The sequence below is a fragment of the Lepidochelys olivacea genome (assembly GCF_965140295.1).
Source record: "Lepidochelys olivacea isolate rLepOli2 genome assembly, chromosome: 2".
Classification (NCBI taxonomy): Eukaryota; Metazoa; Chordata; order Testudines; family Cheloniidae; genus Lepidochelys; species Lepidochelys olivacea.
The window spans coordinates 265,977,546-265,995,590 of record NC_140412.1 but is presented as its reverse complement, the minus strand read 5'-3'; the positions used below and the strand labels follow the sequence as shown (position 1 = coordinate 265,995,590).

The following is an 18,045-nucleotide window of genomic DNA, read 5'->3' as shown; positions in this document are numbered from 1 at the left end:
GTATTTCTCATGACCGTGCTGGTCTGTACTCATGATGACAAGCACAATATCCTCAGGTAGTCGAGGCCTGCTCCACTGAGGCCTTTGTAGATTGGTACCAGGACACTGAAGTACCTTGGTACTGAACTGTGGCCCAGAGAAACATGTGGAGTCCTGGGGTGATGTGCTCCTGTTACTCTGCTCTAGTTGGAAGGTGCACGGCTGCACGCTGAACTAAATGGAGGTGCTTTGCTACCTTCACCTTCCCCCAGTTTTAGGACCTTACAGTAATCCATCTGGGAGGTGATAAACCCACAGTTTACTGCTGCATCTGACAGGATCAAGCTCAGTCTGCTGATCAGCTGATACCTGTGAAAGATACCTGTGTTGCATGGCGCACGATCTCAGATGTAATACTAAACTGTATAAAGGGGAAAACCAGGAGGTTGAAATGCCTTCTGTGACAACATTCCCTCCTGCTGACCAACAGGGCGTACTCTCCCTTACTGTTCATGCTTGAGCTCAGGAAGCTGCTATCGTACATAACCCGGTGGTTTCCTCAGTAATGCTGCAGGTATTTGGGAGCATTGATACTGCGATGGAGCGTACAGACCTTGTGATCTGAGCAAAGTCCTTTAGATGCTACCAATAATCCTGAGCATGGAAAGGCAGCTCTTTGGGTGTACATGGTGAGTGCTGGGACAGCAATGGCTGGAAGAAAAGTAGGGGGTGGTTTCTTGCTGACAGTTGACTACACCCACCAGATGTATTTTTCTGCAGTGTCGCCATCTGGCATTTGCTTACTGTACTGCGGCCAAATGTATCTTTATCACCATCTGGCACTTGCTAAGAGAATAAGAAGATAACACATGGACACTGACTATACCCTAAGTTGCATCAAAGGTTCTTGCAGGGCCCAGATTCTGCAGTCTTATGTGTCCACATATATGCTGTTAAGTTGGGCTATTACCAGTTTGTTCTTTGTGAATCTTTGCCACTGGCATTGTTTAACATTGGGATGCTAGTCCTCTTTGAATAATTCAGTGTCAGCCTTCTGGGGGATTTTGTGTCTATATCAGGAAATGCTTTAAAGTCCCCTTTAGCGTTTTTGTAAAACAAAGTCCTTTTTATCTTAAACCTCTTTGCTTTATTAACTCCCTACCTTATCCACCCGGAAGTAATTTTCATTCTGATGGCTTCAAGCCAAAAGTAGTGGATGAGGATTGCGATGTTTGAGACCTAAGTAACTACCAGATTGTAAATGAGCAGCATATATATATATTTTATCCTGGCAGTTCATCCAAGGGCTGTCTATGCCCAGCAGACTGAGATATGGGAAAGACTTTCATTTGCAGGCAGCTAGCATGCAGTTTTGTAGGCTTTAGCAATACAGCTACCTCCAGTGGTGTGACTTACTGTTGCTAATAACCAGCATTGTTGGAGTCTCACCACAGGGCATATCAGAAAGAGGATGTGCTAGAAATAAGAGCAGGGCAGAGCAATACAAGGGTTGTTTTCAGCTCCCCCTGTTGCTTTCAGTTTAAATACAAGAAAACAAAATTGAAGCCTATTTGGCTAGTGCCTTGAACTGACTTATTGCTCTGTAGACCTGTGGAAATTGACCACCTCCAAGGAGGGAAGATGACGGAAGCATTTGAAATGTGGAGCTGTTACTGGAAATAGAAGCCAATAGCTGGGCAATGCAGTATTGTGAAGAGAAATGTTTCCTCTCCTGGAGCTTGAGAAATGAAAGATACAATATTGCACATGACCACTAAGCAGAAGTGGAGACCATCTGGAGAAGATGATGGTGGAAGGCAGCTTGCCAAGGAAGAAGCTGAAGGGAAGGCCGAGGGGGGAAGTAGCCGACAACAGGGCTACAATGAATTATACTGTATTAATTGTATGGTCGCTGTGTTAGAAAATGCACATGTTCAGATAGGAATCCCAGATGGTTGGCAGAACTTAGAGTATGCTGGAAAGGACAGAGAGGTGGCTGCACAAAACAGAACAGAACCATAAGCTGGGCTAAAATGGCACAACGAAGGGCCGCTTTCCCCGTCTCAGTAAATGATCAGGATAGTCAGTGCTGTCTGGTGATTCCAGCACAGCACTGCTGGCAGCGAAGAGAGGTGTTCTGCTTCTCACGCCATCTCGCTGCGTGGCCTTGGGTTCTCTGTGCCCTAGTTTCCTTACCTGTAGAATGGCGCTATTGCCACCTGCTCCAGCGCTTGAGAACCTCAGACAGACAAGTTTCAGAGGAGCAGCCGTGTTAGTCTGTATCCGCAAAAAGAAAAGGAGGACTTGTGGCACCTTAATGTAATAACCCATCCACTCCCAGTCTTTATTCAAGCCTAAGTTAATTGTATCCAGTTTGCAAATTAATTCCAATTCAGCAGTCTCTCGTTGGAGTCTGTTTGTGAAGTTTTTTTGTTGAAGAATTGCAACTTTTAGGTCTCTAATCTAGTGACCAGAGAGATTGAAGTGTTCTCCGACTGGTTTATGAATGTTATAATTCTTGACATCTGATTTGTGTCCATTTATTCTTTGACGTAGGGACTGTCCAGTTTGACCAATGTACATGGCAGAGGGGCATTGCTGGCACATGATGGCATATATCACATTGGTAGATGTGCAGGTGAATGAGCCTCTGATAGTGTGGCTGATGTGATTAGGCCCTATGATGGTGTCCCCTGAATAGATATGTGGACACAGTTGGCAACGGGCTTTGTTGCAAGGATAAGTTCCTGGGTTAGTGGTTCTGTTGTGTGGTGTTTGGTTGCTGTTGAGTATTTGCTTCAGGTTGGGGCGCTGTCTGTAGGCAAGGACTGGCCTGTCTCCCAAGATCTGTGTACCTACTACAGGACAGGCCCAACAAAGAAAATAACAGAACGCCACTAGCCATCACCTTCAGCCCCCAACTAAACCTTCAGCTCTCCAACGCATCATCAAGGATCTACAACCTATCCTGAAGGATGACCCATCAGTCTTACAGATCAAATACATGTAAAGACTGGGAGTGGATGGGTCATTACACAAAATAAAACTATTTCCCTATGTTTATTCCCCCCCGCGCCCACCGTTCCTCAGATGTTCTTGTAAACTGCTGGAAATGGGCCCACCTTGATTATCACTACAAAAGGTTGTCCCCTCTCCTCCGCGCCCCCTCCCCCCACCGCTCTCCTGCTAGTAATAGCTCACGTTACCTGATCACTTTCCTTACAGTGTGTATGGTAACACCCATTGTTTCATGGTCTCTGTGTATATAAATCTCCACACTGTATTTTCCACTGAATGCATCCGATGAAGTGAGCTGTAGTTCACGAAAGCTTATGCTCAAATAAATTTGTTAGTCTCTAAGGTGCCACAAGTCCTCCTTTTTCTTTTTTCAGATAGACAAAGTATCACTGCAAGCTCTCCGACTTACATACAGGTTCTGTCTTACTGTGCATCTTAGCCCTGTTGGAATAGCTCAACGGAAAACTCTCCTACTAGTCTCATAGTCTGCAGTAGACTCTAGCAATGCTAACTAGAAATGCTGATCAGGTAGCTTCTGCTAGTACACAAGCAACAGCCCAATGGGTTACAGGTTTAACTGGCCCAAGGAAGAATATTTCAGCAACAAACATTGCCTTTGTTTGAAAGGACAGCAGCTAACACCTTCAGAAATGAAAAGGAGTACTTGTGGCACCTTAGAGACTAACCAATTTATTTGAGCATAAGCTTTCGTGAGCTACAGCTCACTTCATCGGATGCATACCGTGGAAACTGCAGCAGACTTTATATACACACAGAGAATATGAAACAATACCTCCTCCCACCCCACTGTCCTGCTGGTAATAGCTTATCTAAAGTGATCATCAAGTTGGGCCATTTCCAGCACAAATCCAGGTTTTCTCACCCTCCACCCCCCCCCCCCCACAAATTCACTCTCCTGCTGGTGATAGCCCATCCGAAGTGACAACTCTCCACACAATGTGCATGATAATCAAGGTGGGCCATTTCCTGCACAAATCCAGGTTCTCTCACCCCCCTCCCAAAAACCACACACACAAACTCACTCTCCTGCTGGTAATAGCTCATCCAAAGTGACCACTCTCCCTACAATGTGCATGATAATCAAGGTGGGCCATTTCCAGCACAAATCCAGGTAGTCTCTAAGGTGCCACAAGTACTCCTTTTCTTTTTGCGAATACAGACTAACATGGCTGTTACTCTGAAACCTTCAGAAATGTGAAAGACTCTTGGAATTCCTGCAAGAATCTGCTGGTGTTTCACCTTCTGACCTAAGCTGTTGTGTAGGTAGATCCCAGCTTGTACTGTGTGTCTGAAGTGATTTTGCAGTGATCCAATATTTTGCTTTCCTATGCAACAGAGTCCTGAAGCTCCAGTCCTGTGGGGGTGGGAGGTGGGTGGGAAATAAATATAAAGCGTCTTCAAAGCTCAGCTTCCTAGGCATTACTCAATAGGCAGTCCTCTTGCGGCCAACCTTTTGACATGCTCTGGTATGAAATTGACGAGGAGTACTATGAATCAGCTACATGTTGGAAGACAGAGTTTATATTTTTTAGAAACACATAACCTTCTCCCAGTGCACCTCCGTAACCCACTACTAACTGGTAACTCTGCTTCTCTCAGCTAGCATGTATTGCTAAACTGTTCAAGACCAACACTGAAAGCCCCAGTTTATAATTTGCAGGGTGACTGGAAATGGAATTGAGGGAAATACAAGGATTTCTCCTTGCAGTCTAAAGGAAGTATGATCCACACATTGATCTATTGATTAAGCAGCCATGGGGCTATGAGAAAACAGACTGAACAAAGGCCCTTCTGTAAAAGGCTCAGTGACAAAAGAACATTTCACTGTAAAGCCATGACTATTTCTTACCTAGCTTGGTTTCAGAGAGGCTGTGCTGCTAGCATTTCCTGGCTTTTCAGGCTGACTCTGGGAACTGGAAAAATTAGTACTTGGTTTGAATGATCCTGCTAATGAAACCTGAAATCTTGTTTAACAGCCATTGTTGCAAAGAAGGAACCAGCATTAATTTCTCTTGGGAGAGAGAGACCTAAATTTTAAGACACCGGTTTCAGATCTCCTCTGTTTTTGTTCTGTCTGGTGCAACCATATTAGAAGCAGATAATCAGAAGGAAGGGAATGTAGTTTACAGGTATTTATGCTAGTGATGGGCAACTTGTAGCTGCTTACGCACAGGTTCTGAGGCTTTTCTTCTGTAACCCATAACTCCATGATAGCAGTCTCTGAAATGTTTCCCGTTCCAAGCAGAGAGTCAGGAAGACCGGCAGAACTGCAGCATCTCAATGTGTGGATGACATGATGGTGTAGGGAGGAGTGTGTTACGTTTATTAGTAACTGAGGAACCTTTTGGGAAAGGAGGAGCCTATAAATAAAGGATGGGCTCCACAAAAACCAAAATGGAACCAGATTTCTGGAATTTAAAATTAAAAAGGTTGTAGAGGATTTTTTTGAACTAAGCGCTGTGGGAAAGCTGACCCATGTGGAGAAGAATACAGTTTGGGTAGAGACATCCCTTAGGAATGAAATTATTAAAGGGGAAACTCTATATCCTAGTAAAGATAGGAAAGAAGTCAGTAGAGTACAGGTAGGAGGTAGTGAGGAATAGTCAAATGTAAGAGTCTCACTGAAATATAACATATGAAGGCAAGCAACTGAATATTGAGAAATTGTACAAGTGTTTATATACAAATGCTAGAAATCTAAATACTAAGATGGGTGAACTAGAGTGCCTGGCATTAAATGAGGATATTGCTATAATAGGCATCATGGAAAGTTGGTGGAAGGAGGATAATCAGTGAGACAGGGTGATACTAGGGTACAAGTTTATATAGGAATGACAGAGTAGGTTGTGCTGGATTGGAGTGGCACTGTATGTGAAAGAAAGCAGCAGGTCAAATAAAGTAAAAATCTTAAATGAATCAAACTGTGCCATGGAATCTCTATGGAGAGAAATCCCATGCTTGAATAATAGAGTATAGCATGAGGAATATATACTCTTATAAAGCTGCTGTCAGCTGGGTCATACATCACTATGCATAATTTTCCAGATACAGAGAAGTTGTCCCTCCAGAAAACATTTGGGTACAAATGGGCAACAAATTCCATAAGATACTTTGGAATTTAATCTCAAACAACCTAAAACAGCTGTAAGATGTCAAATCTTTGTTCGGGAACTATAGAGGTATTGCTCTCCTCTCCATCGCAGGGAAGATTCTTGCCTGGATGCTACTAAACGGCCTCCTCCCCCTTGCTGAGGAACTCCTCACTGAATCACAGCGTGGCTTCAGGTCATCCCGAGGCACAACTGACATGATCTTTGTGTCACGACAGATTCAGGAGTAGTGCAGAGAGCAACACCTGGAACTATTCATGGCATTCATTGACCTAACGAAGGCCTTTGTCTCTATAAACCGTGATGCCCTATGAAAGGTGCTGTGTAGGTTTGCCTGTCCACAGAAATTCATTTCCGCTATCAGACTACTCCATGATGGGATGACTGCCACCATTTTGTGCAACGGCTCAGAGACCGAATCATTCAGCATTCGCCCCGGTGTCAAGCAGGGCTTTGTCATTGCTCCAGCACTCTTCTCCATTTACGTTGTCGTGATCCTGATTCTCATTCGTGACTGCTTTCCTGATGCAATTGGGATTGAGTATTGTATGGATAGTCAACTCTTCAATCTTCAACGTCTGTCTGCAAACAAAATCTAAGATCACGAGAATTGGCATCACTGACTTCAGTATGAAAATGACTGTCATTCTTGCACACACACACAGGCCAACCTGCAAAGCACCCTAAATCTTTTTGCTGATGCCTATCACAACCTGGGTGTCTCTCTCAACATCAGGAAAACCAAGGTACTCTAGCAGCCCTCATCTGCACAAACTACTCTTCGTACTCCACAAATCACCATCAGTGGAGAACCCCTGGAAAATGTAGACCATTTTCTGTACCTTGGCAGCCATCTCTCCCAAACAGCCAGCACTGACACAGAAATTGAATATAGGATCTGCTTTGCCAGTGAATCATAGAATATCAGGGTTGGAAGGGACCTCAGGAGGTCATCTAGTCCAACCCCCTGCTCAAAGCAGGACCAATCCCCAACTAAATCATCCCAGCCAGGGCTTTCTCAAGCCTGACCTTAAAAACTTCTAAGGAAGGAGATTCCACCACCTCCCTAGGTAACGCATTCAAGTGTTTCACCACCCTCCTAGTGAAAAACGTTTTCCTAATATCCAACGTAAACCTCCCCCACTGCAACTTGAGACCATTACTCCTTGTTCTGTCATCAGCTACCACTGAGAACAGTCTAGATCCATCCTCTTTGGAACCCCCTTTCAGGTAGTTGAAAGCAGCTATCAAATCCCCCTCATTCTTCTCTTCCGTAGACTAAACAATCCCAGTTCCCTCAGCCTCTCCTCATAAGTCATGTGTTCCAGACTCCTAATCATTTTTGTTGCTCTCTGCTGGACGTTTTCCAATTTTTCCACACCCTTCTTGTAGCATGGGCCCAAAACTGGACACAGTACTCCAGATGAGGCCTCACCAATGTCGACCCTCGATCTGCTGGCAATGCCCCTATGTATACATCCCAAAATGCCATTGGCCTTCTTGGCAACAAGGGCACGCAACAAGGGCACATCCTTTGGAAGACTATTCCAATGAGTCTTCAATGTTAGGAATCTATAGACAGGTACCAAGATCTTGGTTTATAAGGCAGTTGTCATTCCCACCCTTCTCTGTGGGTGTGAGACCTGGGTAACCTTCGGAGAACGTCTCAAGCAGCTGGAGTGGTTCCAGCAGCGCTACCTCAGGAGGATTCTCAGGATCAGCTGTGAAGACCGACGCAGTAACATCAGGGTTCTCTCTGCAGCCAACATAGTATAGAAACACAGGTATAGAAGTATACAGGCACAGTATAGAAGCATAGGTCATGAAATACCAACTCCGCTGGGCTGGCCACTGTGTACATATGCCGACACTCTCCTTCCGAAGCAAGTACTCTTCTCTCAGTTAAGTCAGGGAAGAAGGGCTCGCGGAGGACAGCGGAAACGTTTCAAAGACATACTGAAAGTACATCTTAAAAAGGGAGACATCAACCCAAGAAACTGGGAGGAGTTGGCGCAGAACAGAACCCAGTGGTGCCACACCATACACCTCACTTTGAGGAGAACAGACGTGCTCATGAGACAGAGAAGCAACAAAGGAGGAAAGAAAGGGCACAACATTCTAGCCAACAACTCTGTCTCCTCCAAGATTACATCTGTCACTTCTGTGGGAAAATCTGCAGGGACGAATTGGGCTCCTCAGCCACTTAAATACTCACCAGGGAACCCCCTTGGCAGATGTCATCCTTGCATTGAGTGATAGCAGAAGAAGTCAAACCGCTACTTCAGCAAATGAACAAAGGTTGCATGCTGAGGGAAATACGCAGTTTCTTGGTGAGGAAGAATAGCTACAGTCAAATTGAATATTTTGTCAAGGATATCCTCCTTGTTTCAAAATCTTCTGGGAAAGCTCTAGCAAGAGTACAAGGAATGTTAGAATTCATATAGAATAAGAAAAGAGAGAGAGTGCAGATACTTTACAGGTCCATTAAATAGGGTGAACTAGTTGTTCCAAATTTTACATGGTACTATCAAGCCAGCCAGCTCAAGCAAACACTGGGTCTTTATTGAACAGGAAAATTATGGCAATCTAAATATTGCTAGGATAGCACGGATTAAAACAAACCAAATCCACCTATGCATATGTCTTCGTGCAATCTGTGTAAATCAAGGGTGGCCAACCTGTGGTTCTTCAGAAGATAATATGCGGCTCCTTGTCTAGGCACCAACTCTCAGGCTGGAGCTACAGGCGCCAACTTTCCAATGTGCCGGGGGGCGCTCGCTGCTCAACCCCCGGCCCTGCCACAGGCCCTGCCCCCTCCCCTGAGCCTGCTGTGCCCTCGCTCCTCCCCCTTTCCTCCAGAGTCTCCTGCACACCACGAAACAGCTGATGTGGAGGGAAGGGGAGGCAGTGATTGGTGGGGCTGCTGGTGGGTGGGAGACGCTGGGAACAGGGCAGGAGCTGATGCAGGGGCTGCTGACGTATTACGGTGGCTCTTTGGCAATGTACATTGATAAATTCTGGCTTCTTCTCAGGTTCAGGTTGGCCACACCTGATATAGATTCTTTAGCAAAGACTACTGTATGGGTTTGGGATAGAACCAGAGATGAGACGTTCCATTTCTTTGCTAATTACACCCATTGCAAATAATCCAAATCATACAGCAGAGTTTTAAACTTTTGAGAGCAATGAAATTCATGTTTGGCCAGCTGTTCACCAAAGAACCTTTTCTAACTCATTTAGAAATCAAAACCTGCTTTAACTGGCCTACTCTCCTGTAGTCCCAGTACTTTCAAGTTAGGCATTATGTTTCCCAATTTCCTAGGAAACTTTTCCATAGAAAGCCAACTTTAGTAGAAATGATGGCTTCTTGTTGATTAGAAAATAAAAAATTATAACTAATTTATGTCAATCTTTGCTGATGACTTTCCTAACAAAGAAACATATTCACAAAGAAAAAAAGAATTGGATAGATAAATTACCCCAGAGGAATTAGAGTAACAGCCGTGTTAGTCTGTATTCGCAAAAAGAAAAGGAGTACTTGTGGCACCTTAGAGACTAACCAATTTATTTGAGCATGAGCTTTCATGAGCTACTGCTCACTTCATCGGATGCATGAAGTGAGCTGTAGCTCACGAAAGCTCATGCTCAAATAAATTGGTTAGTCTCCAAGGTGCCACAAGTACTCCTTTTCTTTTTCCCAGAGGAATTGGCTTTGATCTGTGGGGGAAAAAGCCAGCAACCTCAGTCTGTAGCAAAATAAAAGAAAATTCCTTAATATCTATTTCGGTGGTACCTCACATCAGTCAGGTTTAAAAAAATATAGTGTGTGAATTGGGATAAAAGTTGGTGAAATTGTGGTGAAAGAGGTACAGTGCACCTGTCCGGTTATTAGAGAATTTTGGGATGTGCTCCATAATGAAATATTATAAATTGTTGGATATTTATTACTGTGACCAGAGTCCCAGGGGAGCCAACTGAGGTCACTCAATTAGGGTGAGCTGCAAAGAATGGGGCAGACAATCCCCAAAGTTGGTGGATATGCCAATACTTAGATTTACCAAGCCAGAACAAAACAGCTTCTATACTACCTCACTGGTTACCAAGAAGCCAACAACACAGTTCCCTTAAAGTAACCCAGCCTTAGGCCTCCACCCAGACACCCAAGTCAAATATGATGAGGATTATTGAAAATCTTATTTATCATAAAAGAAAGTTCTACCAATCCCTAAAGATTGGACACATTACCTCCCAGCTTAACGAATATTCCAGGTCTTACCCAAATACAAGCTTACAGCCAATTCTTCTTAACTAAACTAAAATTTATTAAAAAAGAAGAGAGAGTGAGTATTGGTTAAAAGATCAGTATACATACAGGCATGAGCTCAATTCTTGAGACTGAATTCACAGCAGAGATGGTGAGCTTTGTTGTTGCAAAGAGTTCTTTCAGAAATAGTTCATAGGTTATAGTCCAAATGTTTATATTCAGGGTGGTCCAGTCAGGACTGGGATCTCAGCCTTACGGCTTAAGCTTCCCTTGCATGAAGCATCAGGCAGGTCTGAGATAAAAAGGATTGGAACCCAAGGCATCTTTATACAGTTTGGAGTCCTTAGGCAAACAGTAGGCAATCATGGATACTTTGAAGTGGACCTGTTTCCTAAGTGTCATTGGTAATTAGCTACATGGATTTACATAAGGTAATTTATTCATTAGGCAGTCTATCAAACTTTTAGTGACATATAGACAATGACATTATTTCACCCAAGTTTCATCTAAATGTTACTATTCCCCTTTGATCTCTGAATTAATAGCTATAGTGACAGACAGGAACTGTCTGTTTACATGGCTAATCATTAAACAAGATATAAGTAAACACATACAATTAGTAAAAAGAAAAGGAGTACTAGCGGCACCTTAGAGACTAACCAATTTATTTGAGCATAAGCTTTCATGAGCTACAGCTCACTTCATCGGATGCATTCAGTGGAAAATACAGTGAGGAGATGATTTATAAACACACAGAACATGAAAAAATGGGTGTTGTCATACACATTGTAAGGAGAGTGATCACTTAAGATGAGCTATTACCAGCAGGAGAGTGGGGTGGGGAGGCGGAGGGGGAACCTTTTGTAGTGATAATCAAGGTGGGTCATTGCCAGCAGTTAACAGGAACGTTTGAGGAGCGGTGGGGGGAAATAAACATGGGGAAATAGTTTTACTTTGTGTAATGACACATCCACTCCCAGTGTCTATTCAAGCCTAAGTTAATTGTATCCAATTTGCAAATGAATTCAAATTCAGCAGTCTCTCATTGGAGTCTGTTATTGAAGTCTTTTTGTTGTAATATTGCGACCTTTAGGTCTGTAATCGAGTGACCAGAGAGATTGAAGTGTTCTCCGACTGGTTTATGAATGTTATAATTCTTGACATCTGATCTGTGTCCATTTATTCTTTTACGTAGAGACTGTCCAGTTTGACCAATGTACATGGCAGAGGGGCATTGCTGGCACATGATGGCATATATCACATTGGTAGATGTGCAGGTGAATGAGCCTCTGATAGTGTAGCTGATGTGATTAGGCCCTATGATGGTGTCCCCTGAATAGATATGTGGACACAGTTGGCAACGGGTTTTGTTGCAAGGATAGGTTCCTGGGTTAGTGGTTCTGTTGTGTGGTGTGTGGTTGCTGTTGAGTATTTGCTTCAGGTTGGGGCGCTGTCTGTAGGCAAGGACTGGCCTGTCTCCCAAGATTTGTGAGAGTGATGGACAGGCCCAACAAAGAAAATAACAGAACGCCACTAGCCATCACCTTCAGCCCCCAACTAAACCTTCAGCTCTCCAACGCATCATCAAGGATCTACAACCTATCCTGAAGGACGAGCCATCACTCTCACAAATCTTGATTTGCATGATTTCAATTAGATAATGTTACAATTACCAAATGATTACCAAAAAGCCCAGGAGGATTACCAGATGATCGTTCGATAATCCTCCTGGCGGAATTGGTCAGGTTCAAAGAATTAATTTCACATCTGCTAATAGCCGCTAGGTTACTCATAGCGCCTCATTGAAGGGGGGGGAAAGCCCCACATTAAAGGAATGGCTCCAAAAAATATGGGCATTGTTATGGAAAGAATAATGCATCAATATCATACTCAACAAAACAGAGGGGCCAATAAATACTTAGATGTTTGGTTACCATTTATTGATTTTTTAAAGTACATTCCCCTGCAAATAAATCCTAGCACACGAATCCAATTTTTTAATATTAAGGTTGATGGACATGGCTGGTTTGATAAATGAGTAGATTCAGTAGTTGCACTCGCTACAATCACCAGAAAACACAGCATGGCTAGTGGAAGGTGACTCATTCTAATATGGTAACATCCTACTAAATAGAAGCATAGAATCTCAGGGTTGGAAGGGACCTCAGGAGGTCATCTAGTCCAACCCCCTGCTCAAAGCAGGACCAATCCCCAATTTTTGCCCCAAATGGCCCCCTCAAGGATTGAACTCTCAATCCTGGGTTTAGCAGGCCAATGCTCAAACCACTGAGCTATCCCTCCACCTGCACTGAGATTTGATTATTCCATTACTGTGTGATATTTCTCTAAAAAAGATAAGCTCAGTGTTGTAATCATTAATGCTTTGTTTCTGATTTACGTAGTAATGATTTGTAAACCTGTTGGAACTTCCTACGTTGTTATTTTAAATGATAAAGAAGTCCACAGCTGCCTGGAGCCCTGTCTAAAAGCAGTGCACTCCCATTGTTGCTTTCACTGGTGTAGCTGACCCATTGCTAGCACACGTGGGATATGTTTCAGAAAGCAGGCTAGTGTAAACACAGCCTGGTTGTATGCTAGGGAATAATCCTGCACTCACAGGGAGATGGATGTAATCAGACTCTTCCTATCAACATGTAGCTCCCTTCAGATCCAGTCACTATCACTTCACTTATTGGCCAGAATAGAATTCAGCCTTCTCTCCTAGCCAGGGGAGCTCAGGATCCAAACTCAGATCTCCTCCCCAACCTTGTGACTTGGTGAAGCCGTACACAGCTGTTACCAGTTTACTGCATTGTCCTTTGCCCTACAATGCCCTACAATCAACATTACTCTGTTGTTTGAAACAAGGTTTCTACTGCAGACCAGGTCTCTGAGCTTAGAATTTACCGTGGCTTGCTGTTCGCTCACTGAATTGGCTTGGACAGCCAGAAATAAGGAGAATATTCGTGAATTTTCCTTGTCTTTGTTGCAAACTAGACACAGTGAAAATTGCAGCTATCTTTGCCTAAAAGCAAGTCAGATTTAAATTATTGAGAACACTGTTATGCATATCTGTCCTGTGTCCTCTCTTCAATGTGGCTCTGAAGTGAGCTGTAGCTCACGAAAACTTATGCTCAAATAAATTGGTTAGTCTCTAAGGTGCCCCTAGTACTCCTTTTCTTTTTACTCCATTCTTTTGTTACTGTGCATAATTCTGGAAAGTAGAAGTTTGACAGAAACTTTTTCCTTTTCCAGAATAAGGACAATGGTGAACCTGAGAATAAGCACTTGAGAGAAGATGACGAAGAGGATGCCACCAAACACAAGTAATTTGTTTATTTTTCAGAGGGATGTCTCTGACTATGTGTTCTCTTTGTGCTGCTTTCCGTGGTTTGCTAATTAGGATCTTTCCTTGGCTTCCAGTGCCCAGATATCTTAGTGTGAATTTACTCTCTCTCAGTGAAGATTATCTGACATTGAGGGACTACAGTGAAAAACCACAGACAGTGTAGCCCTAGCAAAAAAGAAATTATCAGTAAGAAATTTTCAGTTTCAGACACTTTAGGAAATGCAAACAGCCCTTCTGTTTGGGAATAACTCTCTGGGTATGTCTACACACCAAAGGAAAACCCATGGCTCGCCAGTGCCTGCTGGCTCGGGTGCTGCGCTGTTTCATGGCTGTGTAGACTTCCGGGCTCCAGCTGGAGCCCTGGGACCCTCCCGCTTCACAGGGTCCTAGAGCTTGGGTGCCACCCTGAGTCCAGACATCTGCACAGCAGTGAAACAGCCCCACCGCCCAAGCCCTGCAAGCCCAAGTCAGTTGGCACGGGCCAACCATGGGTGTCTAGTTGCTGTGTAGACATACCCTTCGGGACTGACACACAAGGGGAAGGCCATCCCAAACAGAGGATTATCAGAATCTGAACACAATGTAGCCTTCTTCCATGGTTATGTCTTTGTCTTCTCCTGACATGCCTTAAACATGGAGTTATTTTTGGCACCCATGAGTGAAGGCCCAGAGGCCAAATGGGGCTCACATTAATTGTGGCCTGCTGCTGCGCTTTCCTTGTAACTACACGGTGTAAAGACAAAGTTGATCAACTACAGGCTTTTCTTGATGGCAAAATCCACTAACTCTGTCGTTCGTTTTGCCACCAATAAGTATTTGTAGGTCCCAACAGAGGACTCGGGGAGGGGACGCTTTGAATTTAGTGCGATCAAGGGAGTTTTACGTTCTTCCTCACCATCTGGCAGTGCAGAAATCCCCCTGCTGGGGAGCTGCATTTGAACTGCTGCCTCTGCACATGAGCACTTGCTCAATGGTGCTGACAGGAGCAGAGTGACACTACTGTGTCCCTGGTCTATTTCAATTCTGCTGCGGAAGTGCGGTGTGCAAGGACCGCCCGGGTGTCATTCTGCACTGGGGCTGAGAGCGGCTCTTGGGATGGAACATGGCGAAGAGGCAGACTTGTGTATCAAACTGTTCTTGTACCTGAAAGGGTAGAGGGGCCCTGCAGAAGGTAAGTGAGCTGACAGGCCAAGAGTTGAAGGTATAGAGCTTGGTGAATAATGAATGAGCTGCTATTACTTTCCAGGCCTCTGCCACTTGATATACTGAGTGAGCGACAAGATGATGCAGCATATTGTGACGTTGTGACTAGACGTGTCAGACCTGTGGCATCTCTGCCATACGAGATGGCATTATTGTGCCATCAGTGATGCATTCTGACATCCACTTCCTGGTTTCTAATGATATTAATGTTCTCTTTGGAGAGCCCTAACAGTGACGTAAAAACAGCCTCTCTTGACTTTCAGCCCTATGGTTCCTCCCTTTTAAATGCTGATGTCTTGTCAGGCAGCGCAATGAGGTGCCAGAAGTCACATTGTTTCATACCAAACCTTCAGCCTGTGTACTTTGGAGTTGGCAAACCACCTTCTCCTCCAGGGACTATTGGAAACTCCTGTCATCTCCTGACCTTTGGCTGGTGCCATAAAGGCCAAAGGGGTTTTCCACTTGTGTACAGTGTCCGTGAAACTTCAGAGTAGCTGTACAAGAGAAGAAAGCTTTAAGTGTGACACCAGCTGCTCCCTGTCAGAAGTCCGTTTTGTATCAATGGGCCTAACTCTGCCCCTGGGTGCATGCTTGGGGCTAGGTAAGTGGGAGTCGCATGCTTTTGAAGGCACAATTTGTTGTAAAAAGAGTAAAGTTTGCTTTCTGTAGCTATTACGATCCAATAGATTGCAAGACCCTTGTGTGTGTCTCTCCAACTACTCTCTGTGTTGTCAGGATCCAAATGTAACTTTGCAAGGCAAATTAGAACAGTCTCTTCTCTGTAGTGGATGTTTGAATCTCAAATTCAGGTTTAAGTGTTCAGCTGATAGAGATATTAGCTTTGCAATTAAACTTCTTTGATGTACTTAAGAATTTCACTATTGGCTCACTCCTTTACCAGACAAATATTCTTTGGAATTCTTAGGAAACTGATACCTTGCTTTCATTCTAGATTTGCATCTTCCAGTAGTGTCTCTGAACTACCCCAGCCCCTTGAAACAGGGACTAGTGTATGTACTGCCATAGTGCTTGTGAGTCTGGCTCGTCACGAAAGGTAGGCTGATCAGGTTGATCCTGAACTTGAGAAGCAGTAGTCTCTAGAAATCAACGCTTATGGGACAGCTGCTAGCTGTACCATAGTTAAGGTTGTAGGAGCATTTCTGTAGCACTGTAGAGGCTATGCAGCAGGCTAAGAAAAATCCTGTTGTCTGGAGTTGAAGACAACCAAAAACTTGATCCAGGCAAGTGAATTGTAATTGTCCACTAAATAATCTTATGACCTACACTTACACCCTGGATGTATTGTCTAACCAACGTGACTGACCTGAGTCTGAAAAAAGAGAATCGAGCCACCAGCTTTGGTTTCCTTGTGAAAACCATTGGAAGAAAATGATTTAGTTGCCTGCCTCCTCACCAAGCTTTGCTAAGCTCCTTCTGGCTGTCTTTGGCCAGGCGTACCTCCGGCTGCACTTGTGGTTGAGAGAGAGGATTACGTGATGCCAGTAGTGTAGCTACTGGCATGCTACGTGGCTGAATTAATAAATGCAAAGTAATGCACGTTGGACAGCATAATCCCAACGAAGCACACAAAATGATAGGGTCTAAATTAGCTGTAAACACTCCAAGAAAGAGTGGATAATTCTCTGAAAACATCGCCTCAATGAGCAGCAGTAGTTAAAAAAAAAAAAAAAAAAAAAGGTAACAGTGTTAGGGGCCGTTAGGAAAGGGCTACATAATAAAACAGAAAATATCATCATGCCACTGTATAAATCCATGATATACATACACCTTGAGTACTGCATACAGTTCTGGTTGCCTCATCTGAAATAAGATACTTTAGAATTGGGAAAAGTACAGAGAAGAGCAGCAAAACTGATTCGGGGTCTGGAACCGCTTCCACAGGGAGAGATTAAAAAGATGGGGACTGTTCAGATTGGCAGAGAGATGACTAAGGAGGGATGTGAGAGAGGTCTATAAAACCATGACTGGTGGGGAGAAAGTGACTAGGGAAGTGTTATTTACCCCTTCACACAACACAAGAACCAGGGATCACCTGATGAAATTACTGGGAAGCAGGTCTAAAACAAACAAAAGGCAGTACTTCTTCACACAACACACAGTCAACCTCTGGAACTTATTGCCAGGGGATATTGTGAAGGCCAAACATTGTAACAAAAAAAGAATTAGATAAGTTCTTGGAGGATCGGTCCATCAATGGCTATTAGCCAAGATGGTCAGGGATACAACTCAGTGCTCTGGGTGTCCCTAAGCCTCTGACTGCCAGAAGCTGGGACTTGATGACAGGGGATGGATCACTTGTTAATTGACCTGTTCAGTTCATTTCCTTTGAAGCATCTGTCATTGGCCACCGTCGGAAGACAGGATTCTGGGCTAGATGGACCATTGGTCTGACAGTATGGTCGTTTTTATATACCACAAAGAATGTGGCAATCATCTTTTTGTTGAATAACTCTGTTTAAAATCCAGGTGATCATTAGATAAGTTGCTTTAAAGAGAATTTTTCTAGCCCATTGGATAACTGTTGCACATGTGCTACAAACCTTGGAGAACCTGAACCGAGAAGATGGTTCCCAGGCTACAAGGCATTCGCCTAGGACTTGGGTGACCCAGGTTCAAGTCCCTCCTTGTTCACAGACTTCCTTCCTTGTGACCTTGGGCAAGTCATTTAGTTTCTATGCCTCAGTTCCCCATCTATAAAATTGGAGATGACAGCACTGCCCTACCCACATGGGTGCTGTGTGGATAAATACATTAAAGATACTGAGGCACTCACGTGGTACTGGGGTCAGATGAATACCAAAAGGAAAAAGATACTTCTGCGTTAGTCTACAAATCCCACCACACTGACCCTCCTGGCTGGGACCATTCTGGAGTTGTCACTGTGGTTTAAATAGCACGGAAGACTTTTTTTAAAGCTACACATACAGTGCTTCAAACCCTGGTGAATTCTTGCTGGGTTTTCTTACCGTATTAATGGGGCTACTTTCAAGGAATCTCTTCTTTGTATATCCCTCAACGCAAGGATGATGTCTGCCAAAGGGGTTTATTGGCGGATTTTTAGGTGGCTGAGGTGCCCAATT

At 44.0% G+C, this 18,045-nt stretch overlaps 1 protein-coding gene across 1 annotated transcript in view; it reads left to right on the top strand.

Moving 5' to 3' along the window:
- Positions 1-18,045, top strand: part of CCDC12 (coiled-coil domain containing 12) — a 75,725-nt gene that overhangs the window by 30,378 nt on the left and 27,302 nt on the right. The window contains exon 2 of the mRNA XM_084620752.1: positions 13,648-13,718. Coding sequence (XP_084476878.1) covers positions 13,648-13,718 — 71 coding nt within the window. The remainder of the gene's footprint in view (positions 1-13,647; positions 13,719-18,045) is intronic.